General features: G+C 60.7%; 1 protein-coding gene across 1 annotated transcript in view; it reads right to left on the bottom strand.

The window, feature by feature from the left end:
• LOC144248803 (uncharacterized) overlaps positions 1 to 25,455 on the bottom strand; it is a 1,234,558-nt gene that overhangs the window by 907,777 nt on the left and 301,326 nt on the right. Inside the window, 1 exon segment of the mRNA XM_085565667.1 lies at positions 20,305 to 20,311. Within this exon segment, the coding sequence (XP_085421793.1) occupies positions 20,305 to 20,311 (7 nt within the window).

The raw sequence follows: 25,455 nt of genomic DNA on the forward strand, positions 1-25,455 counted from the left end.
CTCCTCGTCCTCGTCCTCCTCGTCCTCGTCCTCCTCCTCCTCGTCTTCGTCCTCCTCCTCCTCCTCCTCGTCCTCCTCCTCCTCCTCCTCCTCCTCGTCCTCCTCCTCCTCCTCCTCCTCCTCGTCCTCCTCCTCCTCCTCCTCCTTGTCCTCCTCCTCCTCCTCCTCCTCCTCCTCCTCGTCCTCCTCCTCCTCTTTCTCGTCCTCCTCCTCCTCCTCCTCCTCCTCCTCCTCCTCCTCGTCCTCCTCCTCCTCCTTGTCGTCCTCCTCCTCCTCCTCGTCCTCGTCCTCCTCATCGTCCTTCTCCTCCTCGTCCTCCTCGTCCTGTTCCTCCTCCTCCTCCTCCTCGTCCTCCTCCTCCTCCTCCTCCTTGTCCTCCTCCTCCTCATCTTCCTCCTCCTCGTCCTCCTCCTCCTCATCCTCGTCCTCCTCCTCGTCCTCCTCATCCTCCTCCTCGTCCTCCTCCTCCTCGTCCTGCTCCTCGTCCTCCTCCTCCTCTTTGTCGTCCTCCTCCTCCTCCTCGTCCTCGTCCTCCTCGTCGTCCTCCTCCTCCTCGTCTTCGTCCTCCTCCTCCTCTTCCTCGTCCTTCTCCTCCTCTTCGTCCTCCTCCTCCTCCTCTTCCTCCTCCTTCTCCTCCTCCTCGTCCTCCTCCTCCTCCTCTTCCTCCTCCTCCTCCTCATCCTTCTCCTCCTCCACCTCCTCGTCCTCCTCCTCCTCCTCCTCCTCCTCGTCCTCGTCCTCCTTTTCCTCCTCCTCGTCCTCTTCCTCCTCATCCTCGTGCTCCTCCTCCTCGTCCTCCTCCTCCTCGTTCTCGTCCTCCTCGTCCTTCTCCTCCTCGTCCTCCTCCTCCTCCTCGTCCTCCTCCTCCTCCTCGTCCTCCTCCTCCTCGTCCTCCTCCTCGTCCTCCTCCTCCTCATCATCCTCCTCCTCGTCCTCTTCCTCCTCATCATCCTCCTCCTCGTCCTCTTCCTTATCCTCATCCTCCACGTTCTCCTCGTCCTCATTTTCCTCCTCCTCGTCCCCCTCCTCCTCATCCTCATCCTTCTCCTTTTCGTCCTCCTCGTCCTCCTCATCCTCCTCATCCTCCTCCTCGTCCTCCTCTTCCTGGTCCTCCTCCTCCTCATCCTCGTCCACCTCCTCCTCGTCCTCATCCTCCTCATCCTCTTCCTCGTCCTCGTCCTCTTCCTCGTCCTCCTCCTCCTCGTCCTCGTCCTCCTCCTCCTCCTCCTCCTCATCCTCCTCCTCATCCTCCTCCTACTCGTCCTCCTCCTCCTCGTCCTCCTCCTCCTCGTCCTCCTCCTCGTCCTCCTCCTCCTCGTCCTCGTACTCCTCCTCCTCCTCCTTCTCCTCCTCGTCTTCGTCCTCCTCCTCCTCCTCCTTGTCCTCCTCCTCCTCATCTTCCTCCTCCTCGTCCTCCTCCTCCTCGTCCTCGTCCTCCTCCTCCTCGTCCTCCTCCTCCTCGTCTTCGTCCTCCTCCTCCTCCTCCTCCTCCTCCTCCTCCTCCTCCTCGTCCTCGTCCTCCTCCTCCTCCTCCTCCTCCTCGTCCTCCTCCTCCTCGTACTCGTCCTCCTCCTCCTCCTCCTCCTCCTCCTCCTCCTCGTCCTCCTCCTCCTCGTCCTCCTCCTCCTCTTTGTCGTCCTCCTCCTCCTCCTCGTCCTCGTCCTCTTCGTCGTCCTTCTCCTCCTCGTCCTCGTCCTCGTCCTCCTCCTCCTCCTCCTCCTCCTCCTCCTCCTCCTCCTCGTCCTCGTCCTCCTCCTCCTCCTCCTCCTCCTCCTCCTCCTCGTCCTCCTCCTCCTCGTCCTCGTCCTCCTCCTCCTCGTCCTCCTCCTCCTCCTCCTCCTCCTCCTCCTCGTCCTCCTCCTCCTCCTCCTCCTCCTCATCCTCGTCCTTCTCGTCCTCATCCTCATCCTTCTCCTCCTCGTCCTCCTCGTCCTCCTTCTCCTCGTCCTCCTCTTACTCGTCCTCCTTCTCCTCTTCCTCCTCGTCCTCGTCCTCCTCCTCGTCCTCCTCCTCCTCCTCCTCCTCCTCCTCCTCCTCCTCCTCGTCCTCGTCCTCCTCCTCCTCCTCCTCCTCCTCCTCCTCCTCCTCCTCGTCCTCCTCCTCCTCGTCCTCGTCCTCCTCCTCCTCGTCCTCCTCCTCCTCCTCCTCCTCCTCCTCCTCGTCCTCCTCCTCCTCCTCCTCCTCCTCCTCGTCCTCCTCCTCCTCCTCCTCCTCCTCATCCTCGTCCTTCTCGTCCTCATCCTCATCCTTCTCCTCCTCGTCCTCCTCGTCCTCCTTCTCCTCGTCCTCCTCTTACTCGTCCTCCTTCTCCTCTTCCTCCTCGTCCTCGTCCTCCTCCTCGTCCTCCTCGTCCTCGTCCTCCTCTTCGTCCTCCTCCTCCTCGTCCTCCTCCTCCTCGTCCTCCTCCTCCTCGTCCTCCTCATCCTCGTCCTCCTCCTCCTCGTCCTCGTCCTCCTCCTCCTCATCCTCCTCCTCCTCCTCCTCCTCGTCCACCTCCTCCTCGTCCTCCTCCTCCTCCTCCTCCTCCTCCTCGTCCTCCTCCTCCTCGTCCTCCTCCTCCTCGTCCTCCTCCTCCTCTTCCTCCTCATCCTCGTCCTCCTCCTCCTCGTCCTCGTCCTCCTCCTCCTCATCCTCCTCCTCCTCCTCCTCCTCGTCCACCTCCTCCTCGTCCTCCTCCTCCTCCTCCTCCTCCTCCTCGTCCTCCTCCTCCTCGTCCTCCTCCTCCTCGTCCTCCTCCTGGTCCTCGTCCTCCTTTACCTCCTCCTCGTCCTCCTCCTCCTCATCGTTTTCCTCCTCCTTGTCCTCCTCCTCGTCCTCCTCCTTATCCTCCTCCTCCTCGTCCTCCTCCTCATCCTCGTCCTCATTTTCCTCCTCCTCGTCGTCTTCCTCCTCATCCTCGTGCTCCTCGTCCTCTTCCTCCTCGTCCTCCTCCTCCTCCTCCTTCTGCTCCTCGTCCTCTTCCTCGTCCTCCTCCTCCTCCTCCTCCTCTTCGTCCTCGTCCTCCTCGTCGTCGTCCTCCACCTCCTCCTCATCCTCGTCCTCCTCGTCGTCCTCCTCCTCCTCGTCCTCCACCTCCTTGTCCTCCTCCTCGTCCTCCTCCTCCTCGTCCTCCTCCTCCTCTTTGTCCTCCTCCTCCTCCTCCTCGTCTTCCTCCTCCTCGTCCTCCTCCTCCTCGTCTTCGTCCTCCTCCTCCTCATACTCCTCCTCCTCATCCTCGTCCTCCTCCTCGTCCTCCTCCTCCTCTTTGTCGTCCTCCTTCTCCTCCTCGTCCTCGTCCTCCTCCTCGTCCTCCTCCTCCTCGTCCTCGTCCTCGTCCTCCTCGTCCTCGTCCTCGTCCTCCTCCTCCTCCTCGTCCTCCTCCTCCTCGTCCGCGTCCTCCTCGTCCTCCTCCTAATCCTCCTCCTCCTCGTCCTCCTCCTCCTCATCCTCGTCCTCCTCCTCGTCTTCCTCCTCCTCGTCCTCCTCCTCCTCGTCCTCCTCCTCGTCTTCCTCCTCCTCGTCCTCCTCCTCCTCGTCCTCCTCCTCCTCCTCCTCCTCCTCCTCCTCCTCCTCCTCGTCCTCCTCCTCCTCCTCCTCGTCCTCCTCCTCCTCCTCGTCCTCCTCCTCCTCCTCGTCCTCCTCCTCCTCCTCGTCCTCGTCCTCCTCGTCCTCGTCCTCCTCCTCCTCGTCTTCGTCCTCCTCCTCCTCCTCCTCGTCCTCCTCCTCCTCCTCCTCCTCCTCGTCCTCCTCCTCCTCCTCCTCCTCCTCGTCCTCCTCCTCCTCCTCCTCCTTGTCCTCCTCCTCCTCCTCCTCCTCCTCCTCCTCGTCCTCCTCCTCCTCTTTCTCGTCCTCCTCCTCCTCCTCCTCCTCCTCCTCCTCCTCCTCCTCGTCCTCCTCCTCCTCCTTGTCGTCCTCCTCCTCCTCCTCGTCCTCGTCCTCCTCATCGTCCTTCTCCTCCTCGTCCTCCTCGTCCTGTTCCTCCTCCTCCTCCTCCTCGTCCTCCTCCTCCTCCTCCTCCTTGTCCTCCTCCTCCTCATCTTCCTCCTCCTCGTCCTCCTCCTCCTCATCCTCGTCCTCCTCCTCGTCCTCCTCATCCTCCTCCTCGTCCTCCTCCTCCTCGTCCTGCTCCTCGTCCTCCTCCTCCTCTTTGTCGTCCTCCTCCTCCTCCTCGTCCTCGTCCTCCTCGTCGTCCTCCTCCTCCTCGTCTTCGTCCTCCTCCTCCTCTTCCTCGTCCTTCTCCTCCTCTTCGTCCTCCTCCTCCTCCTCTTCCTCCTCCTTCTCCTCCTCCTCGTCCTCCTCCTCCTCCTCGTCCTCCTCCTCCTCCTCCTCCTCCTCGTCCTCGTCCTCCTTTTCCTCCTCCTCGTCCTCTTCCTCCTCATCCTCGTGCTCCTCCTCCTCGTCCTCCTCCTCCTCGTTCTCGTCCTCCTCGTCCTTCTCCTCCTCGTCCTCCTCCTCCTCCTCGTCCTCCTCCTCCTCCTCGTCCTCCTCCTCCTCGTCCTCCTCCTCGTCCTCCTCCTCCTCATCATCCTCCTCCTCGTCCTCTTCCTTATCCTCATCCTCCACGTTCTCCTCGTCCTCATTTTCCTCCTCCTCGTCCCCCTCCTCCTCATCCTCATCCTTCTCCTTTTCGTCCTCCTCGTCCTCCTCATCCTCCTCATCCTCCTCCTCGTCCTCCTCTTCCTGGTCCTCCTCCTCCTCATCCTCGTCCACCTCCTCCTCGTCCTCATCCTCCTCATCCTCTTCCTCGTCCTCGTCCTCTTCCTCGTCCTCCTCCTCCTCGTCCTCGTCCTCCTCCTCCTCCTCCTCCTCATCCTCCTCCTCATCCTCCTCCTACTCGTCCTCCTCCTCCTCGTCCTCCTCCTCCTCGTCCTCCTCCTCGTCCTCCTCCTCCTCGTCCTCGTACTCCTCCTCCTCCTCCTTCTCCTCCTCGTCTTCGCACTCCTCCTCCTCCTCCTTGTCCTCCTCCTCCTCATCTTCCTCCTCCTCGTCCTCCTCCTCCTCGTCCTCGTCCTCCTCCTCCTCGTCCTCCTCCTCCTCGTCTTCGTCCTCCTCCTCCTCCTCCTCCTCCTCCTCCTCCTCCTCCTCGTCCTCGTCCTCCTCCTCCTCCTCCTCCTCCTCGTCCTCCTCCTCCTCGTACTCGTCCTCCTCCTCCTCCTCCTCCTCCTCCTCCTCCTCGTCCTCCTCCTCCTCGTCCTCCTCCTCCTCTTTGTCGTCCTCCTCCTCCTCCTCGTCCTCGTCCTCTTCGTCGTCCTTCTCCTCCTCGTCCTCGTCCTCGTCCTCCTCCTCCTCCTCCTCCTCCTCCTCCTCCTCCTCCTCGTCCTCGTCCTCCTCCTCCTCCTCCTCCTCCTCCTCCTCCTCGTCCTCCTCCTCCTCGTCCTCGTCCTCCTCCTCCTCGTCCTCCTCCTCCTCCTCCTCCTCCTCCTCCTCGTCCTCCTCCTCCTCCTCCTCCTCCTCATCCTCGTCCTTCTCCTCCTCGTCCTCCTCGTCCTCCTTCTCCTCGTCCTCCTCTTACTCGTCCTCCTTCTCCTCTTCCTCCTCGTCCTCGTCCTCCTCCTCGTCCTCCTCGTCCTCGTCCTCCTCTTCGTCCTCCTCCTCCTCGTCCTCCTCCTCCTCGTCCTCCTCCTCCTCTTCCTCCTCATCCTCGTCCTCCTCCTCCTCGTCCTCGTCCTCCTCCTCCTCATCCTCCTCCTCCTCCTCCTCCTCGTCCACCTCCTCCTCGTCCTCCTCCTCCTCCTCCTCCTCCTCCTCGTCCTCCTCCTCCTCATCCTCCTCCTCCTCGTCCTCCTCCTCCTCTTCCTCCTCATCCTCGTCCTCCTCCTCCTCGTCCTCGTCCTCCTCCTCCTCATCCTCCTCCTCCTCCTCCTCCTCGTCCACCTCCTCCTCGTCCTCCTCCTCCTCCTCCTCCTCCTCCTCGTCCTCCTCCTCCTCGTCCTCCTCCTCCTCGTCCTCCTCCTGGTCCTCGTCCTCCTTTACCTCCTCCTCGTCCTCCTCCTCCTCATCGTTTTCCTCCTCCTTGTCCTCCTCCTCGTCCTCCTCCTTATCCTCCTCCTCCTCGTCCTCCTCCTCATCCTCGTCCTCATTTTCCTCCTCCTCGTCGTCTTCCTCCTCATCCTCGTGCTCCTCGTCCTCTTCCTCCTCGTCCTCCTCCTCCTCCTCCTTCTGCTCCTCGTCCTCTTCCTCGTCCTCCTCCTCCTCCTCCTCCTCTTCGTCCTCGTCCTCCTCGTCGTCGTCCTCCACCTCCTCCTCATCCTCGTCCTCCTCGTCGTCCTCCTCCTCCTCGTCCTCCACCTCCTTGTCCTCCTCCTCGTCCTCCTCCTCCTCGTCCTCCTCCTCCTCTTTGTCCTCCTCCTCCTCCTCCTCGTCTTCCTCCTCCTCGTCCTCCTCCTCCTCGTCTTCGTCCTCCTCCTCCTCATACTCCTCCTCCTCCTCCTCGTCCTCCTCCTCCTCCTCATACTCCTCCTCCTCCTCCTCGTCCTCCTCCTCCTCATCCTCGTCCTCCTCCTCCTCCTCCTCCACCTCCTCCTCCTCCTCCTCCTCCTCGTCCTCCTCCTCCTCATCCTCGTCCTCCTCCTACTCATCCTCGTCCTCCGGCTCCTCATCCTCCTCCTCGTCCTGCTCCTCCTCGTCCTCGACCTCGTCTTTGTCGTCCTCCTCCTCCTCCTCCTCCTCCTCCTCCTCGTCCTCCTCCTCATCGTCCTCGTCCTCCTCGTCCTCCTTCTCCTCCTGCTCTTCCTCGTCCTCCTCCTCCTCGTCCTCCGCCTCGTCCTCCTCCTCGTCGTCCTCCTCCTCGTCTTCGTTCTCCTCCTCATCCTCGTCCTCATTTTCCTCCTCCTCGTCTTCTTCCTCCTCATCCTCGTGCTCCTCGTCCTCGTCCTCCTCGTCCTCATCCACGTCCTCGTCCTCCTCCTCCTCGTCCTCCTCCTCTTTGTCGTCCTCCTCCTCCTCTTCGTCCTCCTCCTCCTCTTCCTCGTCCTCGTCCTCCTCCTCCTCCTCCTCGTCCTCCTCCTCCTCCTCCTCCTCCTCCTCCTCCTCCTCCTCCTCGTCTTCCTCCTCCTCCTCCTCCTCCTCCTCGTCCTCATCCTCGTCCTCCTCGTCCTCCTCTTCCTGGTCCTCCTCCTCCTCGTCCTCGTCCTCCTCCTCGTCCTCGTCCTCCTCGTCCTCCTCCTCCTCGTCCTCCTCCTCCTCGTCCTCCTCCTCGTCCTCCTCCTCCTCATCCTCATCCTCCTCGTCCTCGTCCTCCTCATAGTTTTCCTCCTCCTCGTCCTCCTCCTCGTCCTCCTCCTTGTCCTCCTCCTCCTCGTCCTCCTCCTCCTTTTCCTCCTCCTCGTCCTCCTCCTCCTCCTCCTTCTGCTCCTCGTCCTCGTCCTCATCCTCCTCCTCCTCCTCCTCCTCTTCGTCCTCCTCCTCCTCCTCCTCGTCCTCCTCCTCCTCATCCTCCACCTCCTCGTCTTCGTCCTCCTCCTCCACCTCCTCCTCGTCGTCCTCCTCCTCGTCCTCCTCCACCTCGTCCTCCTCCTCCTCGTCCTCCTCCTCCTCGTTCTCCTCCTCCTCTTTGTCCTCCTCCTCCTCCTCCTCGTCTTCCTCCTCCTCGTCCTCCTCCTCCTCGTCCTCCTCCTCCTCCTCCTCGTCCTCCTCCTCCTCCTCCTCCTCCTCCTCCTCCTCCTCCTCCTCGTCCTCCTCCTCGTCCTCCTCCTCCTCGTCCTCCTCCTCCTCGCCCTCCTCCTCCTCCTCCTTCTGCTCCTCGTCCTCGTCCTCGTCCTCGTCCTCCTCCTCCTCCTCCTCGTCCTCCTCCTCCTCGTCCTCCACCTCCTCGTCTTCATCCTCCTCCTCCTCCTCCTCCTCGTCCTCCTCCTCCTCGTCGTCGTCCTCCACCTCCTCCTCGTCGTCCTCCTCCTCGTCCTCCTCCACCTCGTCCTCCTCCTTCTCGTCCTCCTCCTCCTCGTTCTCCTCCTCCTCTTTGTCCTCCTCCTCCTCATCCTCGTCTTCCTCCTCCTCGTCCTCTTCCTCCTCGTCCTCCTCCTCCTCCTCCTCCTCCTCGTCCTCCTCCTCCTCCTCCTCCTCCTCCTCGTCCTCCTCCTCCTCGTCCTCGTCCTCCTCCTCCTCGTCCTCCTCCTCCTCCTCCTCCTCGTCCTCGTCCTCCTCCTCCTCGTCCTCGTCCTCCTCCTCCTCGTCCTCGTCCTCCTCCTCCTCATCCTCATCCTCCTCGTCCTCTTCCTCATCCTCATCCTCCATGTCCTCCTCGTCCTCATCCTCCTCCTCGTCCTCCTCCTCCTCGTCCTCGTCCTTCTCGTCCTCATCCTCATCCTTCCTCTCCTCGTCCTCCTCGTCCTCCTCTTCCTGGTCCTCCTCCTCCTCATCCTCGTCCTCCTCCTCCTCCTCGTCCTCCTCTTACTCGTCCTCCTCCTTGTCCTCCTCGTCCTCGTTCTCCTCCTCCTCGTCCTCCTCCTCTTCCACCTCCTCCTCCTCTTCAGCCTCCTCCTCCTCCTCGTCCTCCTCCTCCTCGTCCTCCTCCTCCTCGTCCTCCTCCTCCTCTTTGTCCTCCTCCTCCTCCTCCTCGTCTTCCTCCTCCTCCTCCTCCTCCTCCTCGTCCTCGTCCTCCTCCTCCTCGTCCTCCTCCTCCTCGTCTTCGTCCTCCTCGTCCTCCTCCTCGTCCTCCTCCTCCTCCTCCTCCTCCTCGTCCTCCTCCTCCTCCTCGTCCTCGTCCTCCTCCTCCTCGTCCTCCTCCTCCTCGTCTTCGTCCTCCTCCTCCTCCTCCTCGTCCTCCTGCTCCTCCTCCTCGTCCTCCTCCTCCTCCTCCTCCTTGTCCTCCTCCTCCTCATCCTCCTCCTCCTCGTCCTCCTCCTCCTCGTCCTCCTCCTCCTCATCCTCGTCCTCCTCCTACTCATCCTCGTCCTCCGGCTCCTCATCCTCCTCCTCGTCCTCCTCCTCCTCCTCCTACCGCTCCTCCTCCTCCTCCTCCTCCTCTGAGTGTGGTTCTCAGGATTCAATGACTCTAGGATTACAGGAACCTGGAACTCTGGGATTCCATGGCTCTGTGACCCCATGGATGGATTCTGGACTGTCTCCAAGGCCACAAGGGAACGTTGGTGCCAGCGGGAGGGGCTGCAGTGCAGGGGCACCAACAGCTGAGAGGCGACTGCAGCTGCAGCTGCTGCTGCTGCTGCTGCAGCTGCTGCTGCTGCTGCTGCTGCTGCTGCTGCTGCTGCTGCAGCTGCTCCTTGTGGGGGTGCTGCTGGCAGGGGCAGGGCCCTGGTGTGGCTGAGCGTTCCCATCTCAGCCTGTGTGCTCCTGGGAGCTCAGGACAGAGCCAGGACTCACCCAGGTTGGCACTGCACTTGAGGACAGACACAGAGAATGGAAAGTGCCCACAGAGTGGTTCAGAGCAGGTCTGTGGGAAGGAGGAGGGAGGGAGGATGAATCCCCTGCCCAAGGTTGCCAAGGGAAGGCTTTGGGAGGGAAAGCAAGCCTTGACATGACACTAAGTCCTTCAAGGGCTCAGTTGCCCACGCTGGGCAGGATTTCATCGGGCAGAACTGACAGGGCCAGATCCAGGGATGGGGAGGACATTGCGAGGGGCTTCAGATGAGCAAACATAGCAGTGCTGAGGAACAAGGAGACCATGGCCAGGTGAGGGAGGCAGGTGGAAAAGGCTTTGTGCCGTCCCTGCTCAGAAGGGATCCTCAGCACAGCCCTGAAGATCTGCACATAGGAGAAAACAATGAACACAAAACAACAAAATAATAAACTGCTAGTAACCACAAGAAGCCCAAGTTCCCTGAGGTGTGAATTGGAGCAGAAGAGCTTGAGGATCTGTGGGATATCACAGAAGAATTGGCCCAGGGCATTGCCATGGCACAGGGGCAGGGAAAATGTATTGGCTGTGTGCATGAGAGCATTGAGAAAGGCACTGGCCCAGGCAGCTGCTGCCATGTGGGCACAAGCTCTGCTGCCCAGGAGTGTCCCGTAGTGCAGGGGTTTGCAGATGGACACGTAGCGGTCGTAGCACATGATGGTCAGCAGGAAATACTCTGCTGAAATGAAGAACATGAAGAAAAAGAGCTGTGCAGCACATCCTGAGTAGGAGATGTTCCTGATGTCCCGGAGGGAATTGTGCATGGCTTTGGGGACAGTGGTGCAGATGGAGCCCAGGTCACTGAGGGCCAGGTTGAGCAGGAAGAAGAACATGGGCGTGTGCAGGTGGTGGCCGCAGGCTACGGCGCTGATGATGAGGCCGTTGCCCAGGAGGGCAGCCAGGGAGATGCCCAGGAAGAGGCAGAAGTGCAGGAGCTGCAGCTGCCGCGTCTGCCAGTGCCAGCAGGAGGAAGTGGCTGATGGAGCTGCTGTTGGACATTTGCTCTGGCTGCACATGGGCACCTGTTCATGGAGAAAGGATAGTGAAGAGTTAGAGGAGATGCCTGTAATTAAAGTTAACGCCATTTCCCATACACTCTCCTCTGTAACACAGATGTGTACACTTCTGTATTTGAGAGTTTTGTGGTTTTCTTTTTATGCTGCCTCCATGTTTCTCCTGGTATTCCTGGATATCAGAAACCCTCAGCATATCTCCATCCCATTGATGAATACAGTGAGTTTTCTGAGGAAAGATGATGAGTGGAGACTGAGAGGAGATGATTATTCATTCTGTTTGGAGCTTCGCTTGGCTTTCATTTTTCTCACATGAAGGATGGTCACACTCCCATGTTTCTCTTACAAACCCTCAGGTACAGGTAAGAGCAGATGGATCCACCACAGCCCAGCTCCACATTTGTAGCCAAGGACTGACCTTGCTCATTTCACCAACCCAGCAGCATTTTCAGTGTCACAACACCTCTACCTTTCCCCATAAATCTCATAAATCAGAGATTCTCTAGGACAGCTTTGCACTCTGCATTGAAGCTCCCAGCTTGGACTGAAATCTCAGGGACACTTCCAAGTGTCCCTCTGACGGCACTGGATGAAGGGAGGTGCAGCTCCTTCCCTGGCTGCACTGCCAGCATTGCCCAGAGCCGGGCACTGGGGACAGCTGTGTCACCCTGAGCCAGCTGTGCCCCTGCCAGAGCCCCCAGTGCCGGGCAGCTGCTCCCAGCCCTGTGCTCTGCAGAGGGAACTGAGCCCGGGGCTGCAGAGCTGCCCCATGGCTCTGCTGCAGCTCTGCCTGCACAGGAGGGGCTGCACGCCTTGGAGCCCCGGCCCTGAGGGCAGAGGCTTGGCTGGGGCACAGGAGGGAGGGGGCTTGTGCAGAGGGAGGGGCTGCACTGGAGGGCATCCTCTGGGCATCTCTAAACTCTCCCTGCCACAGCATTTCTGGGTTTTCTTTTCTCTCCTTCCCTGATCTTCTCTCTGCTTCCTGGAGATTTTCCTCCTGCAGGTGTTTCCCTGTGCCTCATCTCTCCCTGCCAGCATTCCCACACCCCAAATATCTGTGCACTCTCCTTGGCCTGACAGAACCCTGCCTGTTTGCAGGGCACTGGCTGGGGGCAGGTTCTGTTTGCAGCTTGGAGAAAGGACAGCTCAGACTGAGCCGGATGGCTCCAGCAAAGGTGCTGCTGGTGCTGTCCATGTGCAGAGTGGCTGAAAGCACATTAGGGATCTCCTGTGAACCTACTGATCACTAAAAGTAACAGTTCAGACGTCTCATGCACTTGTCAATATTCATAATCAACCTTTAATATTTATCCTTCTTTCCCTGCCACTCTTCAATAGTACACAGCTGACTACAAATTCTTAGGAAATTTCCACATTTTTATCAAAATCCTTGTCTTGGAAATATTCTATGACTAATCAGAAGCCCTCAGTATGTCAGAGCTTCATGAGCATTTCACCTCCCCTGCACCAGAAATACTCAGTACTCACAGGATCTGTGGGCATTGGGATGTTCCAGCTTTAGGAGATCTCTCCAGGAGCTGCAGCTGCATTGTCCTGCAGCCAGAGGTTCCTGTGCCAAGGGCTGGCAGTGATTCTGCCCCAGGCACTTCTCAGCCCCTTCCCAGCCCTGACTGATTGAAGCTCTCTGTGCCTCTGTGCTGTGCCCAGGCTGGCTGCAGGCAGTGCCCCAGCCCTGCTGGGCTGGGAGAAGAGCTGCTCAGGAAGAGAAATGTGCTTTTGAAGCTCTGCTTGGTTACCAGGATCACCCTCTGTGCCAGGAGCCCAGCCCAGCTCAGCTGCACAGACACAGCACAAGGACTTTGATGACAGTCTCAGGGGCTGCTGTTGTTTTCATTAGTCTCATTCCCAGAGAGTGTGCTCAAAAAACTTCTCAAGAACTCAAAGTGTGATTGAAACACTGAAGTTTCTTGGACTTTTAATGGGTCCCACTGAGGGACACGACTGAGAAAGTGTCCCCAAGTAGAGCATAATGCTGGAGCAGAGATGACAGCAAGGGACAAGCAAGGGGAAGGTGGCTCTGGTGCTGAGCAAACCTGGATGTGTTTCAGGAATGCAAAGGGCCCAGGCCAGAGCCCCAGCCCCTGGCAAGGCAGATCCTGTCCCTCCCTCATTGCTCAGGGCTCTTCCCGGGATGGGCACTGGCATGTGGGGATGTGCAGTGCCAAGGGCAGGACCATGGGGCGGCCCCTGCCAGGCTGCTGAGCAGGGACAAGGAGGCACTGAGGCCCCAGGGCTGCAAGGGTCACTTGTCCCCTCGTGGCCTCAGGCCCAGGGCCAGCAGCCACGGCCAAAGGGCTGCACAGGTTGGCTCTGTCAGGGCCTTGCAGCTGCTGCACATCCCTGAGCCCTCTGCAGCCCAGGCTGTCCCACGGTGTCCCTGCCCTGCGCCTCTGTCCCTGCAGGCTGTCGTCACCCCCGGCTGCCCCACCTCGCTGGCCCTTCCTTTGCTGGCAGCTCTGCCTCCTGCTGCCCCTGCCTGGCCACACAAAGCCTTGGGCTGCTCCAGGCTCCTGCTGGGGACGTGTTGCACCACAGCCCTGCCCTGGGAGGGAAATTCCCTTCTCCTGTGTCCAGTCTGTCCTTCCCCAGCTGCATGTGGCATAATTTCTCTCCCTGCCTGATTCCCACTATGGAGAAAAGCTCCACCATTTCGGAATCCACCTTTCAAACCCTGCCAGGCCACTCCTGATCTGTCCTCAGTCTCTTCACAGCTGAGCCCAGGCACATCAGCCTCCATACATGGGTTATGTTCCTGAGGCCTGCAAAACCCAGCTCGGGAGATCTCTGGGTCCTGTCCAAGGTGTTTGCAAAGGAAAACATTCTGCTCATATCACCAGAGGCCAAGGCCAGGCAGAACTGTCTGTCCTGGCAGCTTTTGTCTGGGAGCAATGCAAGGATAGATGGAATTTTGGTGGCCACATTCCAGTTCCTGCCATGGCCCCTGGACAAGAGGGTCAGTTCTTTTCTGCAGGAAGGAAGGCACAGAGCCCCAGTGCTTCTGAGGCAACTGAGATGCGACCATCAGAGGCCAAGGCCAGCCAGAGCTGGCAGGTTTTTTTCTGGCAGATACCCTTGCATACAGGAAATTTTTTAGGGGAAGTACCAATTTTGTCCATGGGTGTCTGAAAAAAGGGACAGTTCTTTTCCATAGCAAGGAAAGCACGGAGCCCCAGTGGTTCATGGGCAGATTAGAAGCAGCCCTTGATATTCCAAGATCAGCCAGACCTGTCAAGTGGTCCCTGGGAGGCCAAGCCTGCCAGACCTGTTCCCTGTTCCCCTCATTCCATGGAGCCTGGTCCCTTGTTTCCAGAAGGCCCTGAGGTGTCACAATGCCCCCTTGGTGACACCAGGCCCTGAAGGGTCGGAATGGTCTCCATGGTTCCACAAGGCCCCACAGAGTCATGGTGGGCTCTGGGTTCCATGGAGCCCCGCAGTGTCACCGTGGCCCCAAAGTGTCACAATGGACTCCATGGTTCCACCAGGTCCTCACCGTGCCACCATGGTCTCCACAGGAAGGGAACAACCCAGCCCCAGTGCTGCAGGGGCAGATGAGCCACAGCCACCAGAGGCCAAGGGCAGCCAGATCAGATGGTGCTGGCAGATTTTGTCCTTGGATATAGGGAATTTTAGAGGTGGAATGCCAGTTTCAGACCTGCTGCCTGGAGGTGAAGGACGGTTCTTTTCCATAGGAAGGCAAGGACGGAACACCGGTGTTTCAGGGGCAGATGAAAGGTGACCATCAGAGGCCAAGGGCAGCCAGACCTCTCTGTTCTGGTATTTTTTTTGTCTGAAAGAAACCCTTGGATATAGGGAATTTGGGAGGTGGAACCCCAATTTCGGCCATTTCTGCATTGTTAAGAAGGATGGTTCTTTTCCATAGGAAGGAAAGCCCAGAGCCCCCGTGTTGCAGGGGCAGAAGCAGAGAGAGAAGGCTCCTGGGAGGCTGGGCCAGCCAGACCTGTTTGTCCTGGCAGCTTTTGTCACTGAGAAATCCTTGGACCTAGGGAATTCTGGAGGAGGATTCCAAACTTTGGCCATGGGCATCTGGTCAAGATGGATGGTTTTTCCCATAGGAAAGAGAAGCGTGGAGCCCAGGTGTTTTGGAAGAAGATGAAAGGTGGTCACCATAGGCCAAGAGAGCCAGACCTGTCTCTCCTGGACCTTTCATCTGGGGGAAATCCTTGGATATTCAGAATTTTGAAGGTGGAATCTCAGTTCTGGCCATGGGCACCTGGGCAGGAAGAAGAGTTCTTTTCATCAGAAAGGAAAGCACAAAGCCCCAGTGTTTCAAAGGCAGATAAGAATCAGCTCTTTGGAAACCAAGGCCAGCCAGACTTGTCTCTCCTCAAAGCTTTCACCTGGGAGAAATCCCTGGACATAGGGAATCCTGGAGGCGGATTCCCAACTTTGGCCATGGGTGCCTGGATGTGAAAGGTGCTTTTTTCCCATAAGAAAGAAAAGCACAGGGTCCCAGTGTTTCGCAGGCAGATGAGAGGTGGCCCCCAGGTGGCCCAGCCAGCCAGGCCTTGATGCCTTGAGAGGCCACCTAGAGCAGAGGCTGGACAGTGTTACAGGACTAAAGTGGGGATTTATTAAAAAGGCCTTCAAAGGATTCACCTGGGCAGTACAAGGGCCTGGCTGAGGGTACACCCAGGATGGACGCCAGGTCACGCGTTTTCACACTTTTAAAAGTTCTGGTTCATTTCCATATTGGGGTTAATTGTCAATTACACCTTCAGGTTATGCAGCCCCACCCTCCCAGTCTGCTCTCCTCAATTCGCTGGTGTTTTCACTTTTTGGGCCTGAAGCTGCAGCGGTGTCCTTGGATCTCGGGCAGGAAAAGGATTGTTTTGTCTGACTACACTGTAAGAGAACTTGCTGACACTCTGCATGAAGTTCAGAGTTACAGACTGATACAGCACAGAATTGGGAAAATATGGAAGCTAAAACTTAAGGCATCAGCCTGTCCCATGTTCCCTTGGTTCCATGGGGACCCACAGTGTCACAATGGCTCCTCGTGACACTCTGGGCTCCACAGTGTCACCCTGGGCCCTTGGATCCATGGGAGCTTCCCAATGGTCTGCTCTGATTCCACGAGGTCCCCACAGTGTCACAGCTGACCCATGGCTCCATGAGGTTCCCCAGTGTCACCAGGGTGTCCTTGGACCTGCCTTGTCACAACTGACCCATGGTTCCATGAGGTTCCCCAGTGTCACCAGGGTGTCTCTGGACCTGCCTTGTCCCAACTGACCCATGGCTCCATGATGCTCCATGAGGTTCCCCAGTGTCACCGTGGTCGCTGTCAGAGGCTGGATGAGATCAATGTCCCCAGACACCTTGGGCTGAGCTGTCAATCAGTCACACAGATGGGACAGCGCTCACCCAGCTCTGAACACCTGAGATATCAGAAGTCCCAGCTGGGGGGAGGCCCACGAAGGCCCAGGGGCTTAAAACCAAGGAGCACAAGGCCAGCCCCTGGTATGGACTCTGCCTTCTCCTGGGGTTTGTGTCTCACCCACACTGGAGCCCCAGGAGCTGGGAGCCACATGTGTGTCGCTCTGTGGAGCTTCTGTCTTCCTGTCTCTCTCTCTCTTTCCTCTCCTTCTAATGCTCTTTATATGGAACATTTGTGGGTACCTGAACAACTTCAGTGTTTAGGGCTTTCCAGGCTAAATGGGCTGAGTGAATGAAGTTACTGCTATGACAAGTGATTTAAGTTGGACTGGATTTGTATTAAACACTTTTCCAAAGTTCCTTGTTCTTTTGTACTTTGCCAGTAATATTTTGGTGGTCCCGAATGGGCGCTGAGGGCACTTGGGGGTCCCGGAGGGTCTGGGGGACACTGATGGGACAGATGGGGGCGGTACCGCGGTTCTGTGGAGCGCGGGGCATGACGGGCGTTGTAGTCCCGGCTTTAATGGGGCTCTATGGGGCCGCAGAGCATGACGGGAATTGTAAGTAAAAAAAAGATGGCGCAGACCCCAGGCCCCGCCCCCAAAGCCATAATCCCTGGCGCTGATTGGTTGGGGCTGTGATGGGCGGGAGTCTCGGCAAATGGGAGGCGGTGGGGGCGGGAACAGCCCATTCAACCCCTTCAGTCCCTCCCAGTACAGCCCAGTTCATCCCCAGTACAGCCCAGTACAGCCCCAGTGCCCCTCCAGTCCCTCCCAGCACAGCCCAGTTCATCCCCAGTACAGCCCAGTACAGCCCCAGTGCCCCTCCAGTCCCTCCCAGCACAGCCCAGTCCCTCGCAATACAGCTGAGTTCATTCCCAGGCCCTCCCAGTCCCCCCAGTGCCATCCATATCCCGCTCCAGTGTCCCCCAGTCTTCCCCACAGCGTTCCCGCCCATTGCGGGGCAGCGGCGCAGACGGAATGTCCTGCGGCCCAAACCTCCTGCTCCTGCCACACAGCGCCAGCCTTCTCCCCTCCTCCTCCTCTCCCAGCACGGCACAAATTCCAGCTCGGAGGAGGCGTCCCCAGAGAGGGCTCCGGCTCCTGTCTCAGCCCGAGTGTCCCTGCAGAGGAACAGGGCATCCTTCAGGCACTTCCACAAGCTCAGGGTTCCCATTTCATGGCGAATCTGGGATGCCGGGGGAGAACGCCGGGGCATGGCCGGCCCGGGGCGCTCGGGCGGCGCTCGGGGCCGCTCCTGGCCCGGGCCGAGCGCTGACAGCCGCCTCCCGCCCGCAGGGAAGGCGCAGGAGGCCCGGCAGGAGCGGCCCCGGCGGGTTCGCTGCTGGGCAGCGGCGGCTGCGGCGGCGGCTGCGCGGCCACGCGGCTCTCGGACGGCGCCCGGGGAGCGGCGGGGCCGGCGGCGGGCACGGAGGAGGGGAAGGAGGAGGAGGAGGAGAGAAGGAGAAGGAGGAGAAGGATGGGGCTGTGCGGGGCAGGCGGCGAGCTCAGCCCGCTGCTGCCCTCGGCTCGCAGGTGGCCATCAAAAGGGTGCCAGGGAACCGCGTCCGGCGCCGGGGCGAGCTGGTGATGAGCGGGGCCAGCGGCAGAAGCCGGGCCGTGCCGGGCGGGGCCGAGCCGGGGCCCGGCAGGGTGGGAGCTGCCAGGACGCCTGGAGGGAGAGCGGGCGTGGGGCCAGCGCAGGGCGCAGAGCATCCCGGGCTGGCCGAGGGGTTCCCGACCCCCGGCACGGCATCAGCCCCACTGACGGCATCGTGCTCCTCCCGCAGCCCCACGGCACCAGCGCAGCCCTGGAGATCGTGCTGCTGGACAAGGTCTCCTCTGGCTGTGCTGGTGTCATTCAGCTCCTGGAGTGGCTTCAGCTCCCCGACAGCTTTGTGCTGGTGCTGGAGCATCCGGAGCGGTGCCAGCACCTTTCGGGTTTCCTGGCGGAGCGGGGATTCCTGCCGGAGGAGGAGGCGCGGGGGCTGCTCCGCCAGGTGCTGGAGGCTGCAGCATCCCCCTGATGAACTGTGTCTGTGTTCCACAGGAACCCTGTCCTACAGCCCACCAGAGTGGATCCACCAGCAATGCTACCACGGTGAGGCAGCGACGATCTGGTCCCTGGACCTTCTGCTGCACCACCTGGTCATGGGGAAGCACCCGTTCAGGAGGAGCCAGGAGATATCTGGGGGCAGATCTTGTTCCCAGGATGGCTCTCTCAAGGTGGATCCTCATCTCTGGCCTTGGGAGCAATACCAGTGCTGGGAGACAGCAGCAGCTCATGGGCATTCTGCTCTGGCAGCTGCTGAGGAGGTGGCACATGTCCTGTTCTCCTGCTCTCCTCCAAACAGAAAATCCATGGGAAAGTTTAGGCCCACCTCTAAGCACACCCAGCATGGCCTGGGTACGGGAAAAGGGGGCAACTTCTCCAAATGACTGGTGATTTCTGGTTTCTCTCCCCAGAGTGCCAGGATGTCATTAATAGGTGTTTGTCCATGCAGCCCTTGGACAGGCCATCCTTAGAAGAGATTTTCCATGATCCATGTTCCTCTGCCCTAGAAGATGGGAGAGATCCACATGCACAGTTGGATCCAGGGGCCTGGCAGGTAACAGCTCCACACATTTCTTGGCACTAAGTAGCAAAACCAACCAGACAGGTTTTGTCCTGCCTGTAGCTCTGAGCAGGGGTCAGCAGGAGGGAACACAGCTCATGGGCTGGAGCTGAGCTGGAGACCTGGTGTGGCAAGCACTGGTGGCCAACTTCCCCCTGGTTTTGCCTGCCATGGTTCATGGATGGCTGGGGCCCTGGGCAGAGCCCTGACAGCCTGGTCTGGCCCAGGGAAGAAGGAGCCCCTGGAGAAGCTGTCCCAGGTGGGGCTGCTGCTGCTGGGGACAGTGAGGACATCAAGGATGACAACCTCTTGCTCCACCTGACCACCGGCAGGCTGAAGATGGTGGACTTTGATTCTGACACCTCCTCCAAAGCCAGGCTCCAAAGGGAGTTTGTAGATGAGTCCACACACTGGGGGATGCTCCCAGATTTGGGCATTGTACAGCCTGGCTGGGAAGCAAAGGTTCCCCCTTTGCTGGGGCGGATGCAGCTGATCCTTCAGTCGGCTGCCAGGCTGCTTTTGGCAGGGCTGGGGACATGGGCTGGGGTGGGTACGAAATGGGAGTGAGCTCCTGGCCCTGCCAACAGCCCCCAGCACCCACTGTGCCCCGGACTGGGGCTGGGCTGGGGCAGCCAGCCTGACACAAACAAACCCCCATGGTGGGAGCAGAGGTGGGACTCCAGACCCTGTGGAGGGGCTGCTTTGCTTTGCAGGCAAGGAAGGGCTTGGGCTGCTCCACTGCCCTTGTTTGCTTTGGGATCACCATGGGGGCAGTGCAGGGGAAGGGAGAAAGCCTGGGATTCCCTCCCCCATGGTGCTTTTTTCCGTGGCATGCAGGGGTTGGGCCTTCCTTAGGCCCCTGACAGAGATAAGATTTTTGACCTTTTTTCTTGTTCCCCTTTTTGTCTGTAACCTATTTTCCATAATTTGATGTTTGTCTTTCTAGAGGAAGTGTTCCAGGTAGGGCCCAGTCTGGATCAGGACGTGCTTGGGAGCAGCTGTGGCATGGATGGGCCGTGCCCTTGGAGAAGGCTGAGGGCATCGTTTGGGAGCAGCTTTTCTTCCAGCGGGGGATGGCGTGAGGTGGGTCCTGTCTGCTGGGGATGGTGGGATCAGAGCTCTGGGGAGATGGCAGCGAGCACAGGAGCGTCCTGCTCTGGGCAGCTGCTGAGGGCTGGAGGTGCCGTGCTGGCTGCAGGCTGGGCACATGTCCTGCCCTCCTGCTCTGCTCCCAAAGGCAGCAGTGATGGGCAGCTCTGGGCACAGCTCTGGCACGGCCAGCATGGCCTGGGCACCGCGGGCGGCTGGGACAAGGGGACAGGAGCCTTCAGCTGACGGGGCTTTCTGGTTTCTCTCCTTGCAGCCGGGCTGTGCGGGTGCTGAGGCTGCTCTGGGCTCTGCCAGGGCCCTGCTGGAGCTCAGCACCGGGCTGCAATCAGCCAAAGGAGAAATGAGGTGCCCTGCAGCACAGACTGGCTTGAGCATTTTAGCAATACAGCTCAAGAAAACATGCAGCCACCCAAAAAATAAACTTGTTCAATAACTTCTGAAATGAAATCAATCTGGGATGACCCCAAATGACTTTTTGCAGCTTGCTCAAGCTGTAGCTCAGCCCTTCTCTGAACTGTTCTCTCCCCCACCTGCCTTTTACTTCCCAGCTGCTCCCTCTTTTCCCCCAGTGAGTTCCCAGCCCATTCCAGTCTCCATCACACTGTTGCGTTCCTTGTTGCCCCTCCCCATGAGGAAGGCTGAGCCCCAGGCTTAGGGACTCATCCTGTCACTGGCTGAGGAGCAGCAATGTCTCAGAGGTCCGGTGGGATTTTAGTGTCATTCAGAGCTTCTCTCCAACCCCCCAGCTCTCCTCACTGCTGAGTTCCTGCTCCCTTTCCCTCATCCTTGCAGCAGGATGAGCTCTGTGAATCCCCTGGAACCTCCCCACTCTTTCCAGCCCACGCACCCACCTCAGTTAGGCTGAAGCTGCAGCTTCTCTGTCTCCTCTGGCACACCAGTGCAGTCCCCTGTGCGGGGAGCCCCAGCCCCAGAGCACAGCGCTCAGCAGTGCAGTCGGGGCTGGAGCAGCTGCCCTGCAGCCCTGGCTTGGCTCTTTGTGGCAGGGAATGCTCCCTGTTTGCAGCTGTCCCTGCAGGATGGCCCCAGGGCAGAGCCCAGCCGGGCTCCCACTGCAGCCCCTGAAGCTTGGGGCAGACAGTGGTCCCAGAGCTGAGGTTCACGGGGAGCTCCCGGAGCTGTGCCTCGCACTCTGTTGCCGTGTCACCGTGCAGGCTGGCTTGTACGGGGTGAATGAACCAGCCCTGCTTTGACTGACAGGGGCCGGGCCCATCACATCTCTCCCAAGGCTGCAGGCATTGCCCAGGCCAGAATCTGAAGGGGCACAGAGATCAGAGCAGTGAAATCATCCAGACCGGGTTTTCAAAGGCCCTTTAGAAGGAAGGGCTTGAGAATAAACGTGCTCTGTTTGCCACACAAACATAAGAGTGAGTGGTCTCTTTGGCTCCAACCCACTTTCCTCCCTGAGCCAACGTTACCTTCTCCCTCACACGTCCCCCTCGTGCCTTCCCACTGCCTTGTCCTGTCAGGGCTTCCGCAGCCCCTCATCCCTTCATGGCCCCGTCCCCTCAGGGTCTCCCCAGCCCGGCCAGCCTGCCCGGCAGCAGTGCCGCAGCCCCACAGGAGCTCCAGAGGAGCCCCAGCAAGAGGCACCTGGGAGCCCTCAGCAATCCAGCCAGCAACACACGGGCAGGAGGACACGGATGGCGCTTCCTGCCTGGGACAGGGCTTGTGGCCGTCTCCAGGCACCGCTCTCACAGAGATCCCCACAGCTCCAGCCCCTGCCCATCTGCTCTGTGGGCAGCACAGAGGCTTCAGCAGAGCCACCAAAGGCCAAGGGGCTTCTGGCCATTTTCCCTGCAACCCTGCAAGCCTGGGCAGCTTGCTGAGCCCAGGAACCCTTTTCTCCCTCTTCCCCTTGGCCCTGCAGAGCCTGGGCAGCCAAAGAAAGATCCTGGGAGTCTGTCTATAGCAACACATCCTATATTAACATGCTAAAAAAAAACAAAAATAAAGAAAAGAACAATCTTAACGAAACAAAACATTCCTGCTGGCTCAGGTGGCCCCAGCAGACAGAGCCTCTGGAATCAGCTCTCTGCAGAGCTCCAGCAGCGCAGCCAGCCGAGCCCCGACAGATGAGGCCGTCTCCTCCATGCCCTGCAGAGCCGATCACGCAGGCTGTCAAAGATGGAATATGGAGCTCTCTCTGCTTCCTGGACGATGTACGGTGTTTGAACTGCCAGGCTTGCGACGGCAACACTGATGTCATTGGCTGTGCCTTCAAGGGCTGAAAGAGAGAGGAACAGAGCCATGGTCAGTTCCCACATCTGAGGGGACCCGAGGGGACTCTGTGCCAGGGCCATCCCAGCCGGCTCTGGCCATGGCCAGCAGGGAGCAGGGACCAGCTGGATCAGCCCGAAGCTGCTGGCCACGAATCCCCCAGGTGCCCTGAAAGCTCTGTGTGCTCTGCCCACGCCGGCCCTGGTCCACACAGGGAGCAGAGCCCTCCGCAGCCGGGGCAGGGCTCGCAGCTCCCCCGGCAGCCCCCGCTGGCAGCCCGCTGCCCTTGGTCACCCTCAGAGAGGAGCTGGAGCTCTTCCTTCCTCCCCCTCAGGTGCCGCCCGGCCGTCCCTGGGAACACAGAGCCTGTCAGGCCCAGGGCACAGCTCCCTGCCAGCGGCGCCGCCAGCCCTGTGCCCACACGCCCTCCTGGCCCGGCTCGTGGCTCACCCATGAACCTGACGGCCGCCTCTCGCAGGGGCTCCTGTGGGCTCTGCAGGTAGGGCAGGGCCCGGCGCAGGTGCTCGGCCATGCTGCTGCTGTCCTCTGCCAGCTGGAGAGAGCGACAAGAGCGAAGGGTTGGCCCCGCAGCCCCCCGGGCCGGGGCTCCATGGGCACCCGGCTGGGGCCGCAGGAGCCTGGAGCAGAGCCCGCGCGGCCTCGGGCTGCAGCAGCGGGCAGGGGCACAGCTGCCAGCCCGCACACTGAGCACCGCGCTCAGGGGCTGCTCCAGGCTGGGGCTGCAGCTTCCCGGCCCTCCTTACCAGGCACTCGGGGAACTGCCACAGCTTCTGGTTCTTCACCAGCTGTTCAAGGTCCCTCCTCCTGAGGAACTCGGTCGCACAAAGCAGTGTTTCCTGAGAAGCCTGGAGAGCAGCAGAGACGCGGAGATGGCCCCACAGCCCAGGGCGCAGGACCCCGTCCCTGTGCCAAGGCCAGCAGGAGCTGCAGCCTGCGAGGCGCCAGGGCAGGGCCAGCCCAGCCCCTGCCAGGGGCCAGCGGCAGCTGCCGAGTCCTCACCTCTGCCACTCGCTGGTTCTCATCGTGGCAGTGGAAGAAGAGTGGTACCAGGCTCTGGCGCACGTGTGCCTTGAGGACCTTTTTTTCCTCTTCCGGAAAAAAATCCAGCATCTCTCGGAAGATAAACAGGGAGCACAACTGCACCTGGCTGTCCTCCTGTATGAAAGGAAGGAAGAAAGACCTCAGCGTCAGCTGCTTCAGGCCCACCTGGGCACAGCCTGTGAGTGCACAGGGCACAAAGTGTGCGGGCAGCACCCGCTGGCCGTGGCTGGAGTCACAGGGCCTTACGTTATCAAAGAGTGGCAGGAGCGCCTCAGCCAGCTGCAGGGCAAGGGCGCTGGTTACTGGGGCACCATTGCAGAAAAATAACGCTCTGAGGAGAACTGTGGTCATCCTGAGCATGGTGCTGTCATCTTCGTGCAGGAGCTCCACGAGCCTTTCATGCAGGCTCCACATCCTTATGGCCATCTACTTGTGGAACACAAGTGTGTGAAACACCATCCTGCTGCCACAGGGCCCAGGGGCCACAGGCCTGTGCCAAAGCCCTGGGGCAGCTGCAGCAGGAGGCAGGAGAGCTGGCAGCAGCTGCCCCAGTGCCCCAAGGCCAGGCAAGCCCCAGGGACTGCCTTCCCCAGCCCCACGCTGGCAGCACGGCTTCAGCCCCTGCGCTCTTCTCACCGAGACACTGGTGGTGCCGAGCGCCACGAGGCCTCGGAGTGCCAAGCGACGCCTCCCCCTGCACTCGCTCTGCAGGTGCTTGGACAAGAACTGCAGGAGGCTGTCACGGCACTCACTCAAGTTCAGGTGCTCCAGGATCTGAAAGGCACAGGCCGGTGATGGGGGAGCGGCCGGCGGGAGCCCAGAACTGCCCAGGGCCGGGCCCAGGCAGCAGCACAGGGCGTGGGCTCCGTCCCAGGCACTGCGGCCAAGAGAGGGCAGAGAGCCGGGAGGCAGCTCAGCGAGGCAGCGCCGGCCTTCAGGCTCACCTCCACAAGGAACGCCAGGGCGGCCAAATCCCGGCACGGCGTGTCCTTGCTGAGCAGCCCGAGCAGGTGGAATGCAATCCTGGAACACGTGGCTTCGGATGCGCGGTGCATTTCTCTGACAGGAGGAAACACGAGTCAAAGCCCTGAGCCAGCAGGGGCAAACCTCTCCCAGGACTGCCTCACAGAGGTCTGGCCTTTCTCCACCACCCTGCAAAGGGCAGCTGAGCCCTCTGGGAGGTTGCTGCTCTTGGGCACGCTCCTCTCCCAGCCTTTTGCAGCCTCCTTGGCCGTCCCTTGGTGACAAGGCCTTCTGGCCCACGGCCATGGGGACTGTGTGGGGCACCTCGGGCACAGGGCACACATGCTGGGGACAGCTGGGGAGCAGGGGGTCTCACCTGGCCAGCACGCCCACAGCACAGTGGTGGGTGTCAGCATACAGCAGTGTGTCCCAGCCACGCTTGTCTTCCATGGCCACCACCACATCCTCATAGTGAAGTTGGCAGAGCAGGGCCTTGAGGGTCTGCTCTGCAAAGCTGTGCACAGAGCAAAGCTGAGGTTACACTGGGAGCACTGGCCCCTGCCCTGGGCACATGGCAGGGACAGGAGGACTGGCATGGAGCACCTGCTGGGGCTGGTGGCAAGGCCGTGTTGCTGCTGGCATCCCTTCCAGAACGTATCGACCTCCTCTGGCACATCCAGAGTGCTGAAGAGCACTTGGAAGAGCAGATGCACAAAGAGGCCGGGGAAATGCACGGTGACTACATGTGGCACACAGGGCAGCTGGAGGAGCTTCCACATCACCACGGTTGCCTGCAAAGAACAGAGCAGCCTGAGACAGCGCTCAGTGCCGAGGTGTCCGTGTGGCAGGGCCCGAGCACGGGAGGGAGATGCCCGGAGAGACACAGGGGGAGCACCGGGCCTGGTGGCCCTGGAGCTGCCCCGAGGCCAGGTTTCAGCCCAGCGCCTGAGGCAGGGAAACGCCGTGGGCAAGGGAGGATGGAGAGCTGCTGGAGAGGTGGCCTTGGGGCCAGCAAAGGCAGAAACTCACAGCCAGGGCAAGGACAGCCGCGTGGTCCCCATCGCAGGTGCACGTGCTGTGCTCTGGCCAGCTACCCAGCACATCGAGGAGCACGAGCATGGCCGGCTCTGCAGTCCTCAGCGAGCACATGATGTTCTTCCACATGGCCAGAGCAGCTCTGTGGGGTCAGAGCTCTGTCTCAGAGGAGTCTGGGACACAGCAGCGTGGCCTGGGCGGCAGCGGGGAGCTGAGCTGCTCTGCCAGCCCTGCCTCTGCCCACTGCCCCTCACTGGCAGCACGCAGGCAGCCCAGCCCTGTGGGCACTGGCCCCTGAGGGGCAGGGGGAAAGCATGGCAGCACGCTGGGGGGCTGGCAGGGGCCAGGGCTGGCAGAGGGAGCAGCCAGAGGGCCCTGGAATTCTCTGTGTCAGACACCTGGGACAGGCTGCACAGGGGGAAGGGCTGCTGAGCCCTGAGCCCTCTGGGCAGGTGGGCCCCATACCTGTCACACAATGGGGCCACACGCAGGAGAGCCATCACCACGTCAGAGGGCTGTGCCTCTGTCAGATCCAGAAGGGGCCTGTACAGATTGTACTCAGGAAACTCATTGGCCACGAGCCACTGGTGGATGTACCTCACCATGGCGGGCACCTGGAGAAGGAAGGGGAGACTTGGAAAGCTGCCGGAGGAAGGAATGTGCCCAGCTGCCCC

This window comes from Lonchura striata, chromosome 36 (assembly GCF_050655825.1).
Source record: "Lonchura striata isolate lonStrDom1 chromosome 36, ASM5065582v1, whole genome shotgun sequence".
Lineage (NCBI taxonomy): Eukaryota > Metazoa > Chordata > Aves > Passeriformes > Estrildidae > Lonchura > Lonchura striata.